The sequence below is a fragment of the Stegostoma tigrinum genome, chromosome 40 (assembly GCF_030684315.1).
Source record: "Stegostoma tigrinum isolate sSteTig4 chromosome 40, sSteTig4.hap1, whole genome shotgun sequence".
NCBI classification, from domain to species: domain Eukaryota; kingdom Metazoa; phylum Chordata; class Chondrichthyes; order Orectolobiformes; family Stegostomatidae; genus Stegostoma; species Stegostoma tigrinum.
Window position 1 is genome coordinate 18,089,516 of NC_081393.1, and position 23,598 is coordinate 18,113,113.

At 45.5% G+C, this 23,598-nt stretch overlaps 1 protein-coding gene across 1 annotated transcript; it reads left to right on the plus strand.

Moving 5' to 3' along the window:
• The first annotated feature begins 6,454 nt into the window (after nucleotides 1–6,454).
• Nucleotides 6,455–23,215, plus strand: LOC125448072 (uncharacterized). The gene is made up of 4 exons (XM_048523054.2): nucleotides 6,455–6,580; nucleotides 15,764–15,927; nucleotides 20,284–20,414; nucleotides 20,685–23,215. The coding sequence occupies exons 1-4, from the start codon at nucleotides 6,456–6,458 to the stop codon at nucleotides 20,871–20,873; spliced, it is 609 nt and encodes a 202-aa protein (XP_048379011.1). The 5' UTR covers nucleotide 6,455; the 3' UTR covers nucleotides 20,874–23,215.
• The last annotated feature ends 383 nt before the right edge of the window (nucleotides 23,216–23,598 follow it).

Genomic DNA, 23,598 nt, shown 5'->3' on the forward strand with positions numbered 1-23,598 from the left:
GGGGAACCACATTTGCTATCCTCCAGTCATCTGGCACTATTCCTGTAGACAATGACGAGTTAAAGATCAATGCCAAAGGCTCGGCAATCTCCTCCCCGGCTTCCCAGAGGATCTGAGGATAAATCCCATCCGGCCCAGGGGACTTATCTATCTTCACCCTCTGTAGGATTTCTAATACCTCTACCTTGTGAACCTCAATCCCACCTAGTCTAGTAGCCTGTATCTCAGAATTCTCCTCGACAACATTGTCGTTTTCTAGAGTGAATACTGTTGAAAAATATTCATTTAGCGCTTTCCCATCTCATCTGACTCCACACACAACTTACCACTACTATCCTTGATTGGGCCTAATCTTACTTTCGTCATTCCTTTTTCCCAGAGTGGGGGACTCAATTACTAGGGGTCATGAGTTCAAAGTGAGAGGAGGAAAGTTTAAGGGAGCTATGCGTGGAAAGTTCTTTACGCAGAGGGTGGTGGGTGCCTGGAACGCGTTGCCAGCAGAGGTGGTAGACGCAGACACGTTAGCGTCTTTTAAGATATATTTGGACAGGTACATGGATGGGCAGGGAGCAAATGGATACAGACCCTTCGAAAATAGATGACAGGTTAGACAGAGGATCTTGATCGGCGCAGGCTTGGAGGGCTGAAGGGCCTGTTCCTGTGCTGTAGGTTTCTTTGTTTGAGATATTTGCCAACTACGTGAAGCTTGTACCAATCAGGCAAATGAACACAGTTGTGGCTCAGTGGTTAGTGCTGCTGCCTCACAGCACCAGGGACCCGGGTTCGATTCCACCCTCAGGGTGACTGTTTGTGTGGAGTTTGCACATTCTCCCCGTGTCTGCATGGGTTTCCTCCAGGTGCTCCGGTTTCCTCCCACAGTCCAAAGGTATGCAGGTTAGGATGGATTGGCCATGCTCAATTGTCCAGGGGTGGGTAAGACAGGTGGATTAGACATGGGAAATGCTGGATCACGGGGAAAGGGTAGGGACATGAGTCTGGGTGGAATGCTCTTCAGAGGGATGGTGTGGACTTGTTGGGCTGAATGGCCTGTTTTCACACTGTAGGGATTCTATGATTTACAATAACACTTCAACCCTGCATTGTTGGCTTTAATGTACAGTAGACAGTGAGACTATATTACATATACAGCAACATTGACCGGGCATATAAATTTCTTCATTAATCCGGGAGTGAGGGAAGGGAGCCTAATGCTTCCTTTTCAGGTGAAATATTTGACTTTGGCAGGGCAACGGGTTTGTTTGGAGCTGAGGGAACAGTTCTCATCAGGGCAGTTACAGAATGGCTTGGAATTTGAATACATGGTTGCAGGAATATGCTATGAATAGTATACTATGTACTGTTGTGACCATAAATGAACTGCCATAACTCCCACAGCAATGTGCCAAGCTCAGATAAGCATCACTTTTCTCTTGAACTTTTGAATCCAGGAAGAAGCCTTTGACTCTGAATTTACTATGTATTTTTGTTTCTCACGTTGCTTCTAGTTATTTGCCAATCCTTCTTCTCCAGTTACTAATCCATTTGTCAATGGAAACTAGAAACTACTTACAATTCACACTATCAAATAACTTTGTGCTTGTGATGGGTGGGCAGTACTGGACAGGGGTTGAGGATGGAAATATGCGTAGCGATGTAGCGGGGAGTTAATTACGACCCTGGCCTCTTCTGGAGCATTGTGTCCATTTCTGGTCTCCCTGTTACAGGATTAAGCTGGAGGAGGATTGATAAGAGACTTACCGGGCAGGGGGGTTGAGTTATAAGGAGAGTCTAGATAGGCTGGGGCCTTTTTCTAAGGGAACATAGGAGGTTAAGGTTTATAAACCTTATAGAGGTTTATAAAATCATAAGATATATAGATAAGGTGAAGGGCAGGTAGCTTTTCCCTACAGTGGGGTATTTCAAGACTAGTTAAGAGGAGAAACATTTATAAAAAAAACACATGGCCAGCAAATTTTTTACACAGACTATGGATCTTGTGTGGAATGAACTTGCTGAGGAAGTGGTGGATGTGGGTACGGTTACCACATCTAAAAGACATTTGGATAAGTACATGAATAAGAAATATTTGGAGGGATATGAGCCAAGTGCAGGCAGGTGGGGCTAGTCGAGTTTGAGAGTATAGTCGACACGGACTGTTTGAACTGAAGGGTCTGTTTCTGTGCCGTGTGACTCTGTCAGGTCCACCCCCTCGGCCTTCCCTGCTCCAAAGAAAACAACACAAGTTGATCCGGCCTTTCTTCGCAGGACAGCAGAGATAGAACATAGAACATTACAGCGCAGTACAGGCCCTTCAGCCCTCGATGTTGCGCCAATCTGTGAAACCCATCTGACCTATACTATTCCATTATCATCCATATGTTTATCCAATGACCATTTAAATGCCCTTAAACATAGCAAGTCTACTACTGTTACAGGCAGGGCATTCCAAGCCCTTACTACTCTCTGAGTAAAGAGCCAACCTCTGACATCTGTCCTATATCTATCACCCCTTAATTTAAAGCTACGCCCCCTCGTGCTAGCCATCACCATCCGAGGAAAAAGGCTCTCACCGTCCACCCCATCTAATCCTCTGATCACCCTGTATGTCCCTATTAGGTCACTTCTTAACCTTCTTCTCTCTAACGAAAACAGCCTCAAGTCCCTCAGCCTTCCCTCATGAGACCTTCCCTCTGTACCAGGGAACATCCTGGTAAATCTCCTCTGCACCCTTACCAATGCTTCCAAATCCTTCCTATAGTGTGGCGACCAGAACTGTACACAAAGCTCCAAGCGTGGCCGCACCAGAGTTTTGTACAGCTGCAGCATGACCTCATGTCTCCGAAACTCAATCCCTACCAATAGAACCTAACACACTGTACGCCTTCCTAACAACCCTATCAACCTGGGTGACAACTTTCAGGGACCTATGCACATGGACAACGAGATCTCTCTGCTCATCCACACTACCAAGAATCTTACCATTAGCCCAGTACTCTGTATTCCTGTTACTCCTTCCAAAGTGAATCACCTCACACTTTTCTGCATTAAACTCCATTTGCCACATCTCAGCCCTGCTCTGCAGCTTATCTATGTCCCTCTGTAACCTGCAACATCCTTCCGCACTATCCACAACTCCACCGATTTTAGTGTCATCCACAAATTTACTAACCCATCCTACTACACACTCATCCAGGTCATTTATAAAAATGACAAACAGCAGTGGCCCCAAAACAGATCCTTGTGGTACACCACCAGTAACTGGTCTCCAGGATGAACATTTCCCATCAATCACCACCCTCTGTCTTCTTACAACTAGTCAATTTCTGATCCAAACCGCTAAACCACCCTCAATCCCATGCCTCCGTATTTTCTGCAATAGCCTACCATGGGGAACCTTATCAAATGCTTTACTGAGATCCACATACACCACATCAACCGCTTTACCCTCATCCACCTGTTTGGTCACCTTCTCAAAGAACTCAATAAGGTTTGTGAGGCACAACCTACACTTCACAAAACCGCGTTGACTATCCCTAATCAAATTATTCCTTTCTAGATGATTATAAATCCTATCTCTTATAACCTTTTCCAACACTTTACCAACAACCGAAGTAAGGGTCACTGGTCTATAATTACCAGGTTGTCCTACTCCCCTTCTTGAACAGGGGAACCACATTGGCTATGCTCCAGTCTTCTGGCACTATTCCTGTAGACAATGACAAGTTAAAGATCAATGCCAAAGGCTCTGCAATCTCCTCCCTAGTTTCCCAGAGAATCCTAGGATACATCCCATCCGGCCCAGGGAACTTATCTATTTTCACACCTTCCAGAATGGCTAACACCTCCTCCTTATAAACCTCAATCCCACCTAGTCTCGTAGCCTGTATCTCAGTATGGTCCTCAACAACATTGTCTTTTTCCTGTGTGAACACTGACAAAAAATATTCATTTAGCGCCTCCCCTATCTCTTTGGACTCCACACACAACTTCCCAATACTATCCTTGACTGGCCCTAATCTTACTCTAGTCATTTGTTTATTCCTGACATACCTACAGAAAGCTTTAGGGTTTTCCTTGATCCTACCTGCCAAAGACTTGTCATGTCCCCTCCTGGCTCTTCCTAGCTCTCTCTTTGAGTCCTTCCTGGCTAACTTGTAACTCTGAAGTGCCCTAACTGAGCCTTCACGCCTCATTTTTACATAAGCCTCCCTCTTGACAAGAGTTTCAACTTCTTTAGTAAACCATGGTTCCCTCGCTTGGCCACTTCCTCCCTGCCCGACAGGTACATACTTATCAAGGACATGCAGTAGCTGTTCCTTGAACAAGCTCCACATTTCAATTGTGCCCAACCCCTGCAGTTTCCTTCCCCATCCTGTGCGTCCTAAATCTTGCCTAATCGCCTCATAATTGCCTTTCCCCCAGCTATAACTCTTGTCCTGTGGTATATACCTATCTGTTTCCATCAACAAAGTAAACATAACCAAACTCTGGTCACTATCACCAAAGTGCTCACCTACCTCCAAATCTAACACCTGGCTGGCTTCATTACCCAGCACCAAATCCAAAGTGGCCTCGCCTCTTGTTGGCCGATCTACATACTGTGTCAGGAAACCTTCCTGCACACATTGGACAAAAACCGACCCATCTATAGTACTCGAACTACAGCGTTTCCAGTCAATATTTGGAAAGTTAAAGCACCCATAACAACTACACTGTTACTTTTGCTCCTATCCAAAATCATCTTCACAATCCTTTCCTCTATATCTCTGGAACTTTTCACAGGCCTATAGAAAACTCCCAACAGGGTGACCTCTCCTTTCCTGTTTCTAACCTCAGCCCATGCTACCTCAGTAGATGAGTCCTTATCAAATATCCTTACTGCCACCATAATACTGTCCTTGACTAACAATGCCACACCTCCTCCTCTTTTACCACCTTCCCTGATCTTAATGAAACATCTAAACCCCAGAACTTGCAGCAACCATTCCTGTCCCTGCTCTATTCATGTCTCCAAAATGGCCACAACATCAAAGTCCCAGGTACTAATCCATGCTGCAAGTTCACCCACCTTATTCCAGATACTCCTGATGTTGAAGTAGACACACTTCAAACCAACTTCCTGCCTGCTGTTACACTCCTGTGACCTTGAAACCTTAATCATGACCTCGCTACTCTCAACCTCCTGTACAGTGGGGCTGCAATTCAGGTTCCCATCCCCCTGCTGAATTAGTTTAAACCCTCCCAAACAGCATTAGCAAACTCCCCCCCCCCCCCCAGGACATTGGTACCCCTCTGGTTCAGGTGTAGACCATCCCATTTGTAGAGGTCCCACCGACTCCAGAATGAGCCCTAATTATCCAGGTATCTGAATCCCTCCCTCCTGCACCATCCCTGTAGCCACGTGTTCAACTGCTGTCTCTCCCTATTCCTCACCTCGCTAGCGCATGGCACAGGTAACAAACCAGAGATAACAACTCTGTTTGTTCTAGCTCTAAGCTTCCACCCTAGCTCCCTGAATTTCTGCCTTACATCCCCATCTCTTTTCTTACCTATGTCATTGGTGCCTATGTAGACCATGACTTGGGGCTGCTCTCCCTCCCCCTTAAGGATCCCAAAAACACGATCTGAAACATCATGGGCCCTGGCACCTGGGAGGCAACGCACCAACCGCGAGTATCTCTCGTCCCCACAGAATCTATCTGTCCCCCTAACTATGGAGTCCCCAGTGACTAATGCTCTCCTCTTCTCACCCCTTTCCTTCTGAGCAGCAGGGACAGGCTCTGTGCCAGAGACCTGTATCTCATGGCTTACCCCCAGTAAGTCGTCCCTTGCAACAGTATTCAAAACAGTATACTTGTTATTGAGGGGAATGGCCACAGGGGATCCCTGCTCTGTCTGCCTGTACCCTTTCCAACCCCTGACTGTAACCCATCTACCTTTCTCCTGTACCTGAGGTGTGACTACCCCCCTGTAACTCCTCAACCTCAACCTCCCGAATGATCTGAAGTTCATCCAGCTCCAGTTCCCTAATGTGGTTTCCGAGGAGCTGGAGTTGGGTGCACTTCCCGCAAATGAAGTCAGCGTGGACACTAGTGGTGACCCTTACCTTCCACATCATACAAGAGGAGCATGCAACTGCCCTAACATCTATTCCCACAGTTCTGTATTCCCAGACTATTGAAAAAAAAACTAGTAACATTACCAAATCGGTGCTCAGAACCTGTTTTTTTGGTCAGAGGAGGATGGGTGGGAGACATGATCTTAGTAGTGTTTCAGGTAAAGCAGCCGCCCAAATATATTACCTCACTTACTCAGCACCCTGTGTCTGCTCCTTCTCAGCGCACGCTCCACCTACTCATGAGGTAAGTTTTTACAGGATTAACTTACCTTCCCAGCAGCCCCCTGGTCCTCGCTCTCACTGCTCCCGAGGCTGCTGCTGCAAAAATGGAGCAAAAATGGGACGCATGTGGAATCAAAGGGACTGCCTTGGGCTGAGGCAGCTGACGGAGCAGCATGTAAATATGATCCAGGAGGGACACCAGACTAGATGGTGCAGGAGTGGGAAGAGACACCATCGCAGGTAACTGTTGGGTGCAGATGGCTCTGGCATTGATGTTCTGTGACCACAGCACAGCAAACCCTTAACTTGTGGGCTGTCAAAAAGTCTTTGTAAGTCCAGTAGCGACTGCAGTTTACACTTGATTTGATTTATTATCACATTTACCTCCGTACAGTGAAAAGCTTTGCTTGTGTGCAGTACAGGCAGATCACAGTAAGCAAGGACATACTAAGGTGAAATTAAAAAAAATTTGGAGGTATACAGGTTGCACTCTACTGGATGTGCACTAGGCAAGATCCCACATTGACAAGATTGGCATTATTTGAAGTTACAGAGTCTGTAGGGAAGAAGCTGTCCTTGAACTTGGTAGTACATGTGTTCAAGCTTCTGTGTCTTCTGCCTAATGGAAGAGGTTGTTGGAGGGCATCGGTGGGAGAAATAGGTCTTTGTATAGTCCAGACCTAAGATTGACTGAGAACTAAAAGCATTTAGATGATATTGCTCTGACTCCCCTAAAAGCTTGCCTTCTATCCATCTTCTATCCGCCTCCCCCCTCTCTCCCTATTTATTTCAGAAACCCCTTTCCCCTCCCCCATTTCTGAAGAAGGGTCTAGGCCAGAAACATCAGCCTTCCTGCTCCTCTGATGCTGCTTGGCCTGCTGTGTTCATCCAGCTGTACACCTTGTTATCTCGGATTCTCCAGCATCTGCAGTTCCTATTATCCCTGATACAATTTTAATCCCACTGCGAAGCATCTTCTAAGGATGCCTACCCTGAAGAAGTTACCCTCCTCTCTCCAGACAAACCTCAGGGGATCTCTCTTCTGCTACAACTCTTTCGTCCTCTCCACCTGCCTCTTCCTCTATCCGCCTCCCACGCTCTCCCTATTTATTTCTGAACCCCCTTCTCCTCCCCCATTTTCTGAAGAAGGGAGTAGGCCCGAAATGTCAGCCTTCCTGCTCCTGCTTGGCTTGCTGTGTTCATCCAGCTCTACACCTTGTTATCTCAAACTATGACCTAGTGTTCTCTGATTTTCAGCAAAGTGGTTGTTGGCTGCTGGGACCTATGGCATCTGGGTTTGACTCTCCCCAGAACTCGTGCAAGTGCATTTCTTTCGATATCACAGAATCATATAATGCAGAAGGGGCTTTTTGGTCCACTTCAAGTGCTCGTCCCCAAGTATTTTTAAAAGCTTGTGCAGTTAGTTGTCTCAACTACCCTCCCAAGGCTGTACATTCCAGATCTTCACCAGCCTCTGTATGAAAACATTTTTCCTCTAATCCCCTCTAAATATTTCTCTTTAAAAATTATTGATCCTTCAACTAAGGGGATCAGCTGCTTTCTATCCCCCCGTCCATGCCTTCATAATCTTACACACCTCTATCAGGTTTCTCCCTGAGCCTTCTCTGCTCCAAAGAAAACAATCCAAGAGTATCCAGCCTCTCTTACCTCGCTTACCTGCTCTCTTTCAGACAGCATCCTGATGAATCTCCTCTGCACCTTCTTCTGTGCAATCACAACCTACCTATAGTATGGGCACCAGGCCTGCACACAGTACTCCAAACTGTGGCCTCACCGAAGTCCTGGAAAATCCATTGTAACCTCCCTGCTCTTATAATCTATGCCACGACTGATAAAGGCAAGTGTCCTGTCTTAAACACCCTAGTAACCCACCCAACCACCTTCAGAAATCTGTGAACAAGCTCCCCAACGTTCCCCTGTTCCTCTGAGCCAAAACATATGATTGTATCTCCTTGATTTATCCTGTAATGAATCATCTTCAGAATTTTAAATCACCTTATAAATGTAATGACTCAGTTATCAAACAACATACAATTCATTGAGATTTAGCTGTTGCTGTGCAATGCCCCTTTGAGTTTCATCAAATCACTACGAGAGTGGAAGGACCCTTTTGACCTATCAAGTCCAAAAGCCACTCAGATCCATACCCTACCCTGTATTTCCCATGGCTAATTCACCCAGCCTGCACATCCCTGGACACTACAGACAATTTAGCATGGCCAATCCATGTAACCTGCACATCTTTGGGCTGTGGGAGGAAACCGGAGCACCCGGATGAAACCCATGCAGATACGGGGAGAATGTGCAAACTCCACACAGACAGTCGCCCGAGGCTGGAATCGAACCCGGGTCCCTGGTGCTCTGAGACAGTGGTGCTAACCACTGAGCCACTGTGCTGCTGCCACACTGCCACACCCCCCTTCTTTCTTTACATTGGCATCTGTCTTCAAAAGCTTCCCTCCCATACCTCCTGCCTCCCCTGTTCTCTAAGTCACCTCAGCAGCACTTTACTTGCCCTGTCCAAATCTGCGTGCCCCCGAGTTACTCGTTTTTCTCCCTCGTACCCCCCCTCAACTAACCCTGATACCATCCCCAACCGCCAGACCCCCAGGTGATACTCGAGGTATCAGAAGGTGTCAGAACAACCCAGTCTCTTGCCCTCACTCCATCTTGTGACCTTGCAAGTTCATCTCCCAGACAGCCCTGCCTGATTCCCCTTTGGCTACTGCCTCTACCACCCTTAGGCAGCAAGTTATTACAAGCTCAATTATTAGGTAGTCTGCTTCATTTCGCCCGTACCTCTCATCTAAAACATCTGCTTTCTTTACAGTGAAGTGGAAGGAGACAAATACGTTGGAAGTACTTCAGACATTGACTGGGTTAAGGTCTGGAACACACAGGTTGCCTTATGAGGTAATCCAGGCCTGTGTTAGCTTGGGTTTAGAAGAGCCAGAGCTGTCTGAATCAAAGCATACAAGATTCAGGCGGATTGCTGGAAGGCTGTTTGGGAGGGTCATGTTGCAGCTGTACAAGGCATTGGTGAGGCCGCTTTTGGGATACTGTGTTCAATTCTGGTCTCCCTGCTATGGGAAGGATGCTGTGAAACTTGTAAAGGTTCAGAAAAAGATTTACAAAGATATTGCTGGGACTGGAGGGTTTAAGCTACAGAGAGGGGCTGGGGCTATTTTTCCCTGGAGTGTCGGAGGCTGAGAGTGTGACCTTGTAGAGGTTTATAAAATCATGAGGGGCATGGATAGGGTGAATACCCAAGGTCTTTTCCCCAGGGTAGTGGAGTCCAAAACCAGAGGGGCATAGGTATAAGGTGAGAGGGAGAAAGATTTAAAACGGACATGAGGGGCAAGTTTTGCACACACAGTGTGGTGCATGTATGGAACGAGCTGCCAGAGGAAGTGGCAGAAGCTGGTACAGTGACAACATTTAAAAGGCATCTGGATGGGTACATGAATAGGAAGGGTTTAGAGGGATATGGGCCAAAAGCTGGCAAATGGGAGCAGATTAATTTAGGATACCCTAACCCTAACCCTAACCCTGACCAGCTTTCTGTCAGGCAGGTTTGCCACTGCAACACAGGTGTTTTTAAAATAAGTAATGGGGGGGTGGGGCCAAGCTGGAAATTTAAGAATGAAGCTAAAGGGAAAGTGAGAATAAGAGAAGTTAAGAAGGACAACAGAATCAACAGAGCAGAAAACTCAAGAAGGGATCGTACAGTATGGCCAAGTGAAATAGGGATTGACAGGAAGGGTGGGGGGAGAAACAAATTAAAATATTATATATGAATGTACGAAGCGTAAGAAATAAGGTGGATGAGCTTGAGGCTCAGTTGGAAGTTGGCAAATACGATGTTGTGGGGATAACTGAGACGTGGCTTCAAGTGGACAGGGCCTGGGAAATGAATATTCAAGGCTATAAATGCTATCGAGAGGACAGACTGACGGGCAGAGGGGGTGGGGTGGCCCTGTTGGTGAGGAATGATATTCGGTCCCTTGCGAGGGGGACATAGAGTCAGGAGATGTAGAGTCAGTATGGATAGAGCTGAGAAATTCTAAGGGTAGAAAGACCCTAATTGGAGTTATCTACAGCCCCCCAAACAGTAGTTAGGATGTAGGGTGCAAGTTGAATCAAGAGTTGAAATTGGCCTGTCACAAAGGAATCACTACAGTTGTTATGGGAGATTTCAACATGCGGGTAGACTGGGAGAATCAGGATGGTACTGGACCCCAAGAAAGGGAATTTGTGGAATGCCTCCGAGATGGATTCTTAGAACAGCTTGTACTGGAGCCTACCAGGGAGGAGGCAATTCTGGATCTGGTGTTGTGCAATGAACCGGATTTGATCAGGGATCTCAAAGTAAAGGAGCCATTAGGAGGTAGTGACCATAATATGATAAGTTTTAATCTGCAGTTTGAGAGGGAGCAGGGAGAATCGGAAGTGTCAGTATTGCAGTTGAACAAAGGGAACTATGGAGCTATGAGGGAAGAGCTGGCCAAAGTTCAATGGTACAATTCCCGAGCAGGGATGTCAGTGGAACAACAATGGCAGGTATTCCTGGGTATAATGCAGAAGGTGCTGGATCAGATCATTCCAAAGAGGAAGAAAGATCCTAAGGGGAGACGGGGGCAGCCATGGCTGACGAGGGAAGTTAAGGACTGTATAAAAATAAAAGGGAAGAATAACATAGCAAAGATGAGTGGGAAGCTGGAGGACTGGGAAGCTTTTAAAGAGCGGATAACTAAAAAGGCAATACACAGAGAAAATGAGCTATGAAGGAAAACTGGCCAAAAATATAAAAGAGGATAGTAAAAGCTTTTTTAGGTGCGTGAAAAGAAAAAAAGTGGTTAAGACTAAAATTGGGCCCTTGAAGTCAGAAACGGGTGAATTTATTATCGGGAACAGGGAAATGGCAGAAGAGTTGAATAGGTACTTTGGATCTGTCTTCACTAGGGAAGATACAAGCAATCTCCCAGATGCAATAGTGGCTGAAGGACCTAGGGTAATGGACGAACTGAAGGGTATTTATATTAGGCAGGAAATGGTGTTGGATAGACTGTTAGGTCTGAAGGCCGATAAGTCCCCGGGGCCTGATGGTCTGCATCCCAGGGTACTTAAGGAGGTGGCTCTAGAAATTGTGGACGCATTGGTAATTATTTTCCAATGTTCTATAGATTCAGGATCAGTTCCTGCGGATTGGAGGATGGCAAATGTTGTCCCACTTTTCAAGAAAGGAGGGAGAGAGAAAACAGGAAATTATAGACCGGTTAGCCTGATGTCAGTGGGGGGAAAGATGTTGGAGTCAATTATAAAAGATGAAATTACGACTCATTTGGATAGCAGTAACAGAATAGGTCAGAGTCAGTCTGGGTTTACGAAGGGGAAATCGTGCTTGACTAATCTTCTGGAATTTTTTGAGGATGTATCTATGAAGATGGATAAGGGAGAGCCAGTGGATGTAGTGTACCTGGACTTTCAGAAAGCCTTTGATAAAGTCCCACATAGGAGATTGGTGAACAAAATTAGGGCACATGGTATTGGGGGCAAAATACTGAGTTGGATTGAAAATTGGCTGGCTGACAGGAAGCAAAGAGTAGTGATAAACAGGTCCCTTTCGGAATGGCAGGCAGAGACCAGTGGGGTACCACAAGGTTCAGTGCGGGCACCGAAGCTGTTTACGATATATATTAATGATGTAGACGAAGGCATTAAAAGTAGTATTAGCAAATTTGCTGATGACACAAAGCTGGGTGGCAGTGTGAAATGTGAGGAGGATGTTATGAGAATACAGGGTGACTTGGACAGGCTAGGTGAGTGGACAGACGCATGGCAGATGCAGTTTAATGTGGATAAATGTGTGGTTATACACTTTGGTGGCGGCAGATTACTATCTCAATGGAGTCAAGTTAGGTAAAGGGGAAGCACAAGATCTAGGTGTTCTTGTACATCAGTCAATGAAAGCAAGCATGCAGGTACAGCAGGCAGTGAAGAAAGCTAATAGCATGCTGGCCTTCATAACAAGAGGAATTGAGTATAGGAGCAAAGAGGTCTTTCTGCAGCTGTACAGGGCCCTGGTGAGACCACACCTGGAGTATCGTGTACAGTTTTGGTCTCCAAATTTGAGGAAGGACATTCTTGCTATTGAGGGAGTGCAGCGTAGGTTCACGAGGTCAATTCCCGGAATGGCGGCACTATCGTATGTTGAAAGATTGGAGCGACTGGGCTCGTATACACTTGAGTTTAGAAGGATGAGAGGGGATCTGATTGAGGCGTATAAGATTATTAAGGGATTGGACACTCTGGAGGCAGGAAGCATGTTTCTGCTGATGGGTGAGTCCAGAACCAGAGGACACAGTTTAAAAATAAGGGGTAGGCCATTTAGAACAGAGTTGAGGAAAAACTTCTTCACCCAGAGAATGGTGGATATATGGAATGGTCTGCCCCAGAAGGCAGTGGAGGCCAAGTCTCTGGATACTTTCAAGAAAGAGATAGATAGAGCTCTTAAATATCGTGGAATCAAGGGTTATGGGGATAAGGCAGGAACAGGATAGTGATTGTGGATGATCAGCCATGATCATACTGAATGGTGGTGCTGGCTCGAAGGGCCGAATGGCCTACTCCAGCACCTATTGTCTATTATTGATATCTGGTCAGCATGGATAAATTGGACCGAAGGGTCTGTTCCCATGCTGTACAGTTCTATGACTCTATGTCTCGCAATAGAATCTAGAGCTAGGGGCACACTGTATAAAAATTTAAGAAAAAGGAAATAACTTATTTCTCTCATTGAGGGTCATGAGTTTTTGGTTCTTTCTTCTTCTGAATGCAGTGGAAGTACAGAGTTTCAATAATTTTACAGCACAGTTTAGATAGAATCTTGGTAAAACAAGGGGCTAGAAGGTTATCACGCTCTGTGGAAATGTGGAAACCACTATCTTATCAAGTGGAGCAGCACATTCGAGGTGCCAACTGGCCTACTTTTGCTCCCAGTTTGTGCAGAGGTACTTGGGTGCCTTTGTGCGCGAATCACAAAAAGTTGGTTTGCAGGCACAGCAGGTAATTAAGAGGGCAAATGGAATATTACCCTTCATTGCTAGAGGGCTGGAGTTCAAAAACAGGGAGGTCATGCTGCATCTGTATAAGGTGCTGGTGAGGCCACATCTGGAGGATTGTGTACAGTTTTGGTCTCCTTCCCTGAGAAAGGACGCACTGCCACTGGAGGGGGCTGCAGAGGAGGTTGATATGAGAGTTGAGAGGGTTGGCTCATGGGGAGAGATTGTGTAGACTGGGCTATGATCATTGGAACTTAGAAGGGGGGGATCTTACAGAAACATAAAAATCATGAAGGGAATAGACAATATAGAACCAGGGAGGCTGTTTCCATCGGTGGGTGAAACTGGAACTGGGCGGCACAGTCTCAAAACAAGCCGGGGGCAGATTTAGGATGGAGTTGAGGACAAACCTCTTCACCCAAAGGGTTGTGAATCTGTGGAATTCCCTGCCCAGTGAAGCAGTCGAGACTACCTCACTGAATGTGTTTAAGGCAAAGATAGATGGGTTTTAGAACAGTAAAGGAATTAAGGGCTATGGTGAATGGGTGGGCAAGTGGAGCTGAGAGCATGAGAAAAATCTTACTGAATGGCAGAGCAGGCTCAATGGGCCAGATGGCTACCCTTGCTGTGGCTTCTAATGTGCGTATGCTTATAATTGTCACTTGTGGGGCACAGATGGTGCTGGATGGGCCAGTCCCTCACTGCCTTCGCAAAGCTGCCATCTTGATCAGCTGCAGACAATGCGACAGAGACCGCTCCAGGATTTTGACCCAGCTATGCTGAAGGAAGGGGCAAAATATTTTTCCACGACAGGCAACGCAGAGGCTTGGCAGTGAGCTCTGAACCTGAGCTGGGCGATTGGAAGGAAGGGATGGGGGCAGGTTTCACTGGTTGGCTAGGGCAGCGGGACAAGGTGAGTTACTGGTGCAGAGACTGGCCCTCACTTGAAGGGCTGAACGACCTGATTTGCTGCTGAACGACAAGACAGAAATCATAAAAACAACTATGAGTTAATTAGTTCCCTCGGGGAGCCAAGATTTGGCTGACTTTCTGGAATTCTCTTTGGATTGCACAAACATGCGTTACTTCCTGTTTATAAATGGGTCGAGCACACTTCAGTAACAGCAGCAGCAGTAGGCTGTGCTGGAAATTGCAACGCCATCCAATTTCGGCAGCACACAAATGGACAGTGACAACACGCAGCTGTACTTCACCTTTAGCCCTTTGTGCTTTCACACCACATTGTAAACAGGTGAGCATATTTGTCTGCCTAGTTCATTCAGCTGAGTGCAGAGTGGGGACAAAGGCAGGTTGAAAGCATTTAAGCCCCCTGCAACAGAGGCAAAACCGCGCCCGCAGATGCAATTTCACGTGTGAACAATGTGCAGATCTTAAATGCAAATATTGCATTTACTTTGTAACCTCCTTTCAAAAATCTCAAGGGTAAGAAAGTGCACTTGGGATTCATTTTAAGGTCAGTGTTGCATTTCACTTCATTACCAGTGTTTATGTTGATGTGAGTGTGTAATGAATTCCATAAGCTTTTGAGTGTGATAAATACATATAAATCATCATGATGTATGCAGTCAGCATCTAACAGATTGGTATTAAGGTTAATTATCTTCCTCAACCTCCTTCCCAAATGAAGTGAAGAGCTGTGCAATAGTTTGATCCTTGCTCCTTGGAGCAGCAACTAACCATTCTGTATGAGCGACTGACAACCCAGGGGCTAATGTTGGAAAATGCATGGCTCCAATGTGAAAAGAGAGGGAACCAAAACAGAAATTGCTGGGGAAACTCAGAAAATCTGGCAGCATCTGTGGAGAGAAAGCAGAGTTAACGTTTCAGGTCCAGTGACCCTTCTTCAGAACGGATTATAGCTAGGAAAAGGATGGTATATATGCTGAGGATGGGAATGAGCTATAGGTGGAGACGAAACCCAGAGAGAGAGAATAACAGTTGGACAAACAAAGGAATGGGTTAAGGTCAGCCTTGAGGAATCAACAGCAATGAGCACAGGGTGGTGAGTTGAGGTAGCAGGCAACAGGAAGCTCAGGGCCACTTTTGCACACAGAATGTAGGCTTTCTGCAAAGCGTCACCTGCCTGTATTTCATCTCCCCTATGGAGATGAGACCATATTCCCTGGCCAACATCTGTGTGTTGGGCTTGCTGTAGTAATCTAGCGAAGCTCAGGAAAAGCCTGGCTGTTTTTCCTTCTCAGTTTCATTAGAGGATCCAACTGTAGAGCTACAGTCAGCCCAGCTAAGAACAGCATAACCACAGCCTATAGACTGTAACATAATGTGGGCTCCGAGTTACAGCCCGTTCATTCTATTACAGTATGACGAAAACGAGCTTACCAAGAGAATTGGAGAAGAAGATCAAACCAAAAAATCAAATCCAAGTTCTCATGAAGGCGAAAAACAGAGCACTGACTGTTAGGCAAGATGCAAGCAAACAATTTATCGTCGTCGTCGGTACAACTAAAAAAGAAACCAAAGTGGGTAAGTGGCACTGTTCCTCTTCAATTTTCTCATTTCTAGGCTCATAGCTTCTTGAAAGGATTTCGATGGGTTCGGGAAAATAAATTTGCATAAGATCCAAGGATTGGACAAAGCAGGTGCTTTGGGATGAAGGGATTTTAATTTTCTGTCTGACTACATACCTTAGGAGCAAGCTTTGTACAGGGTTTGGATGAGGGAGGTCTGCTATAATGCGATAGCTGCGTTCCTGCACAACGTCATGTTATAGAAAACCACACTGTAGAAATAATGGGGCCTATGGGAAAAGTGGGGTTCAGGACAGACCACCCAAAACAATCACACAAAATCGCTCAAAAGCCTAACACAAAGAATGAATGTTTAATTCATGTCTAACAATGAAATAAAAGTTAATTTAACACCATACCTTGAAAAAAAATTTGAAGATGACTTGATGGGAGAGGAGGTTTTGGGGTTAGGCTATTGTTAATGCAGGGGCTGAGGGTCTTCGCCACCTTCAGGTGCAGTTGTGGTTGCAACATTAGAGCAAAAAATAGTGAATCCAGATGGGGATGGCTGTGCTTCATTATCTTCTAACTGTTTCTTGGGGTTTAGCTTAAAAAGGACATCCAGTTTTTGCTGCATTATCCTTCTCCTTCTTTCATGAAGAAACTGTTCACAGAGTGCCAAATAAGATCTTATTCCATGAACCTCTACCCTGCTGTGTTCTGTGTTGTAATCATTGTCCTCTAAAAGCTGCAACTGCCTCACAATTTCCCTCAGGATAGAAAACAAAACAGAAGTGGAAAGCACTCATGGTGCTCCATCCCTGACTTCATCTCCAGCTTCCACTTCCCCCTCAGTGACAGGTTGTTGTAGAACAGCTGTAGAGAGGTCTTCACAGTGGGTACAAGCAGCTCTTCAACATCCTCACTCTCCACTTCTTCCAGTCCAACTTGCTTTGCAAGATCAGCACCATTTCCTTTGATACTTGGGAGCTCCTTTGGATCAAAGCCTTTAAAATCTTGAAAAAAATCTGGGGGTAGCTTCTGCCAAACTGCATGCAAGCAGTTATTCCTGATATCACCCCAAGCCACCCGATAATGTCAGCAGCATTCTTGATGTTAAAGCTCTTCCAAAATGGAAGAACACTGTCCTTATCCCTCACAGTGGCTGTAATCAGCCTCTTAAAGCTGCTGCTGCACCCTGGTCCATGGGTGGAAGGAGAGGGGCTGTGTTTGGGGGTAGAAACAGCACTTCGATGCTTTCAGAAAGCACATCAATGGTGGGAGGATGGCTTAGAACATAGAACAACACAACGGAGTACAGGGCCTTCGGCCCTTGATGTTGCGCCGACCTGTGAAACCAATCTTAAGCCCATCTAACCTACACTATTCCATTACCATCCATATATTTACCCAATGACCATTTAAATGCCCTTAAACATCGCGAGTCTACTACTGTTGCAGGCAGGGCATTCCACGCCCTTATTACTCTGAGTAAAGAGCCTACCTCTGATATCCCTACTATCTCTATCACCCCTCAATTTAAAGCTATGTCCCATTGTGCTAGCCATCACCATCCCAGGAAAAAGGCTCTCACTGCCCACCCTATCTAATCCTCTGATCATCTTGTATGTCTCTATTAAGTCACCTCTTAAACTTCTTCTCTCTAACGAAAACAGCCTCAAGTCACTCAGCCTTTCCTCCTAAGACCTTCCCTCCATACCAGGCAACATCCTGGTAAATCTCCTCTGCACCCTTTCCAATGCTTCCACATCCTTCCTATAGTGTGGTGACCAGAACCATATGCAAAACTCCAAGCGTGGCCGCACCAGAGTTTTGTACAGCTGCAGCATGACCTCATGTCTCCGAAACTCAATCCCTCTACCAATAAAACCTAACACACTGTACGTCTTCCTAACAACCCTATCAACCTGGGTGGCAACTCTCGGGGATCTATGGACATGGACACCGAGATCTCTCTGCTCATCCATACTACCAAGACTCTTACCATTAGCCCAGTACTCTGTATTCCTGTTACTCCTTCCAAAGTGAATCACCTCACACTTTTCCACGTTAAACTCCACTTGCCACCTTTCAGCCAAGCTCTGCAGCTTATCTATGTCCCTCTGTAACTTGCTTGGCATATTATCCAGGACGAGGAGAATCTTGAAATAAAAATTTTAAGAAGGGACGGGAGAACGGCAGAAAAAGATCAAGTCGAGGTAGGAAGAGATGAGCTCTGTGGGGCAGGAGCAGGTAGAAACAATGGGTCTGCCTGCGCAGTCCTGTTAATGGATTTTGGGAAGGAGGTTCAGAGACTATGAGTTTGGAGGCAGTTGAGGGGGGAGATCACCAGATGAAATAAGTTGTGAACACAATGGCCTGGTGTTTCACAGTGGGCTCTTGGTGAGACAGGAGGAGGCAATGCAAAGACCTTTGCTCAGTACAGAACATTCAGCTTCAGATAGCAGAGGGTCGGCGGGGGGGGGGGGGGAGTAAAAACATGACAAGAAGTAGGGGTTGGGAGAGGGGATGGAGTCAGAGGGAAGGGAAGGGGAGGAAGGTTTTGGGGGGGGGGGGGTGGGGGGGGTATCTCTGAGTCATTGCACATTGTGTTCCTTGATGCCTGAAAGGAAAGGGAGATAGTACACACTGAATGAACCAGAGGACGAAGTGGCCCTGGGTAGCAGCGCAGCTCTGATTCACTGTGAGACAGTACAGAGAGAGGCGGGGACTGTGCATGTGGTGACACATAGCACTGTGCGTGGGTCTCAGGATGTGGTAACAATAGCTATCTGAGGAGCGTCGCACATCACAGTGACACATGAGATCCTAGGTGGATTGAAAATGCAAAGGGTAAAAGTTTGGTTGGAATTCACATGGGTTGGATCTGAGCCACAGACAGTAGGGAGAAGCAGAATTTCTGAAAGGTGAGCATGGAAAAGGTGTGGCAGTGAGTTAAACATTGAGCAAAAGAAAAAAAACTGCTGATGCTGCAAATCAGAAACAAAGACAGAAATTTCTGGAAAAACTGCTCCGGCAGCATGAGGAGGAGACTGATTGATTGAAGGGATTGGATTTAAGGTGGGTGTTAAAGGACGTAAGTGAGGTTGAGGGATGTAAAGGGAAAATTCCAGAGCTTCCCGCCTAGACAGCTAAAATTCCAGCTGCTAACAGTGGGGTGTGATTAAAATCTGCGAGGCTCGAGAGGCCAGGATTGAGCAACGCAGAGATCTCTGAAAGTTGTGGGGAAGGAGGAGATTACGAAGGACAGTGGTGGGAGATAGTGAGGCTGTGGAGAGATTTGAAAGCCAAAGTGAGAATTTTATAACTAAGACATTGCTCGGTGCCTGGGCAAAGTAAATGGGGTTGTTAGAGGAACAGGGTGTGCTGTGAGGTAACAGACGGAGAGCAAAGTTTTACATGACTTCAAGGTTACAGGATAAACTTGGTAATTAAGTCAGAAAGGGACGTTCATGGATTAAGGGAATGGGCACAAATGTGGAAAGTAGATTTCATGTTAAGAATAGGGTCATCAAACGTGCACACATTAAATTAAATAGGTAGATATGATTTCAGTGGTAAATGGCAGAAGAAAATTAGGATACTAGATACATTAGGATATTCAGCAATTCATTTATAAGATGAAAATATGAAGTAAGAAATAGAATACTGTTTATAAAATGGTGCAATCAGCCCTGAAGAGTAATGGAATAGGTTAAAAGCCTTGATAATTGCTATGGTCCTTTGGTTGTTTATCATAGGCAGAGTCTAGAATGTACTCAACTTGCAAAACCCAAAGCAAAAGGTCCACTGTTAGATGTGACTGTGCATCACTTGCTAAACAATCCTGCGTGTGCTAATAGCTACATTAACAACCGACTTAAGACTCACCATGTGGCTAATTGATGTTAACCTGAAGTGACAAAGATTCGCACACAGTGATGCAATCTCTGCCAAAAGGAGCACGCTCAAGCCTTTTTTTAATGATCTGGAAGTCGTCGAATCTGTTGGTACCCATTGCTTTCTCCGTGGCAACCTCTCAGCCAGTTGCAATTAGCTTGCCAACCAATTGGCAAACTTTTTCCTGCAGTATAAATTGGTGTGACAGTTTGAAATTTGGCATTCTTGCATTGGTCCTGATGACTGCAAGACGAAAAGTTTCAGCAACGTGTCTCTTTTCAGCAAGTTACATTTTAATTCAGGCTTAAGTAATCGTGCAATTTATTCTTGAGTTTTGCTTTCAGGGTTGCAAGATTAACATGTGGGACTTGCATCAAACTGTACCTTTATTACTTAATGCATTATTTAACAAATGAGCTCAGTTGTGTTGTATCTTTGTCTTGACATGATCATTCTTTTGCTTTCTTTGTAGAAGTAAGATTTCAGAAAAGCCCAGATTCACACCCATTCTACGTGTCCTTTGTGTTTAAGTATAAATCAAAAAAATATTATCTTTACTGCAAATGGACAAGCGATAAACCACAATTAATACTGACACCTGAGGTAATATAATCTTTGATATGTAATAAGCTTGACTTAATGCTTGAAAAATATTAATACTGACCGTGCTATTTCTCGGAGCTTACCCCAGCCGTTTCCCATGGCCTCACATCAGCAGGCATCCTCTTAAATCATGTTAAAAATTCCTGTAGCCATTTGGCTCTGTCTTTTCCGACTGCCACACTGTTTCATCAATCCATGTGTTGTAAGTTTGTCTTTCTGCCCTGTGCCTCTTACTGTTTCCTTGTGACTGGTTCTCATTTGTCCCTGCAGGACAAACACAATCAGATCAACACGTCAGCCTCAGAAAGATCCAACCTCTTCAAGATGACGATGGACAGCCAACGATATAAATTTCAATCGTATCTGAGTGATGACTGGTTTCTCAGTGTGAGAAACAACATCCTTGTTCTGAACAATAGAGCTAGAAGAGAAAGTGCTCTCTTTGACTTAGAATCATAGTCTGACACTGGAATATTTGACTCTTCCTGTTAGATGAGGAGAGCTTTGTTAGTTTTCCTGGTCACCTTTTCCTAGGTTGTGGGGAGCTTATTACCCTGGCTAGAACTAAGTGATTTGAAAGCTTTTAAATCATCTTTGTGCCTGCCCTTCTGGCGATATGAGTGAAATACTGCCCTCGTTGCTGTCAGTCCAACGGCCTCTTCAGACAAAGTACAGTTCAGAATGATTCGGCTTTAATCACTGCTCAACATGAGCAAACAAATTCGGAGGAATAGGCCATTTTGTTTCTTATTCCGCCACTCGATAAAATCATAATTGTCAATTTCAATTTCCTGACCGAACCCCAAGTCCCTCATGTCCCATATGGTCATAACATCTCTCATTTCAGCTTTGAATGTACTTGCCTACTGACCATCCTGTGGAGAGCAATTATAAAAATTCACAACCCACTGAGTGAAGACAATAATCCTCATCTCTGTCTTCAATGGTCTGTATTGTGTGGTTGCAGCCACTTTCCCTAGATCTTCCAGTGCATTGGAATAACCTGATCATGTCCATGCCATTGAGAACACAACACACTACAGCAGCAGTTGGCCATTCGGCCTCTCGAGTTCCGTCGCGATTCATAGAATCATAAAATTCCTACAGTGTAGCGCATCAAATCTACACCAGACTTCCAAACAGCATCTCACCCAGACCCACCTCGCTAACTATCCCATAGCTAATCCAATCCACCCTAACCTGCACATCTTTGGTCTGTGGGAGGAAACCAGAACATCCAGGGGAAACCCACACAGACATGGGGAGAACATGCAAACTCCACAGCCCGAGGGTGGAATCGAACTCGGGTCCCTGACACTGTGAGGCAGCCATTCTAACCAGTGAGCCTCTATGCCTCCCCCATGTTTGTATTCAAAAGAAAAATCAATCGTGTTCAATAGATGCTCAGCAATTCAAACTTTCTGTTCTGCCTACCAAAGTAAATCATCTCACACACACACACACACACCCCGACACATTATGTTCCAGCAGCCTCGAACAGGCTATTCACAACTTGCCACTATCATTTTCATCCCCCTCTAGCTTAAGTTATAGCTTCAGCAAATGTGCATACACTACCCTTAGTGCTTTTGTCTGAAACTCTCCAGCTCCCCACAAGGCAACATCCTGGTAAATATCCCTCTGCCCCCCCCCCCTCTCCCAGTGCTATCACATCCCTCCTATAATGTGGATTCCAGAACTTGCACACAATACTCTTGCTGTGTGGCCTAATCGTCATTTTATACCAGCCAAACCTCCCTGGTCTTAAACTCTCAGAGTGAATTATTTCGCTCCTGCTTGTGAAAACTCTGGGTTCTACAACAGGGGTGTTACGGCATGCTCACTGATTCACTTTCAGCAAAAAGGCTGAGGTAGGACCCGCAAACAGGTAGGATGTCTTGTGGGGGGCTGGAAGGTGAATATCTTTGGAAAACTCCAGAGGCCAGGAGGAAGGCAGTACGACTGGGAAGCAGTGGCACGGAGGTTGTGCGTGGTGTGCATGCTGTTGTGCTTTGATTTTCAGTGAGCTGGCTTGCGACATCAACAGCATGGCATCAGTACCCACGCAGGCATAGGCCACCTTGAGGGACTCTCCTCCTCACTGTTTCCTGTTACCTAAGGCTAGGTGCCTCTCAGGTTAAATCACTCCCAGTCGTCTCTTTCACGAGAATGAGATTGCAATGACTTTTGCTTGCTTTGACACTCCTGCTCAGACTACAGAATGAATCCGACCTTATTTATGCTGAATAAAGCATAACCCCTAACAACAGTCAGGGTTCTCGCTCTGAATTAACTCAGAACTTGAGATTAAGGGGCGAGGGTATTATTCAGTCTGAGGAACCATGTCCCAGCACACACGTGCTCCTGGTAAACCGATACTCTGTAGTTCAGAGACAGCAAGAGTGTGAACCCGAAACGTCGACTCTCCTGCTCCTTTGATGCTGCCTGACCCACTGGATTGACTCTGGCACTCTGCAGTGTAAGGGAATTTGAGGTGCTCACAACCCCTAGTAACTCCTGCTGGTACTGCACAACTCGATTGAAAGGACAACATCTAGAATTAAACTTCTGGGTACTTTTAGCAGACTTGCACTTTGCAGTGTTTGGTAGTTGTTTGTAGACTTGTTGTTTGTAAACTGACATGTTTATAATGCTGCTATCCTTGGCCTATGTTACACTTTCATTTAATTTTAATTATATAGCTGTGCCATGAATGATCAATGACTTGTATCTGTACTGTTGTCACAATTTGGCACCTGTTGCTTTGGTTTTTCAATAAAATAAAACTTAAGTCTAGTTCACCATCTTTCTCAGCTCCCCTTGTTTTTCCAACCTGTGTGGCCAACATTTTATTTGCTATTGTGCCTACTTCCCACCAGGCCACTCCCAATTCACTATTATCTACCAACTCATAGTTCTGTAACCCACTGGTCACCAGGTTTCTATACTGTCTGTAGTCTCCACAAAGTGAATTGAAGAGGTTGAATCAGTTTCGGTTACTAAAGGATTCAATTTTCAATCAGCCCTGCTTTTGGAGAAAAGTAAATGGGACAAAGCTGGAGAATTACAGAGACAGTAGGAACTGCAGATGCTGGAGAATCTGAGAGAACAAGGTGTACAGCTGGAGGAACACAGCAGGCCAAGCAGCATCAGAGGAGCAGGAAAACTGACTTTTCGGGCCTAG

What these genes read in the sequence shown, in the direction of transcription:
- LOC125448072 (XM_048523054.2), top strand. Translation starts at nt 6,456, where the DNA reads ATGGGACGCATGTGGAATCAAAGGGACTGCCTTGGGCTGAGGCAGCTG. An exon ending in GGGAAGAGACACCATCGCAG is followed by an intron (nt 6,581 to 15,763) that starts GTAACTGTTGGG and finishes ATTCTATTACAG; the next exon opens with TATGACGAAAACGAGCTTAC. An exon ending in AATTAATACTGACACCTGAG is followed by an intron (nt 20,415 to 20,684) that starts GTAATATAATCT and finishes TTGTCCCTGCAG; the next exon opens with GACAAACACAATCAGATCAA.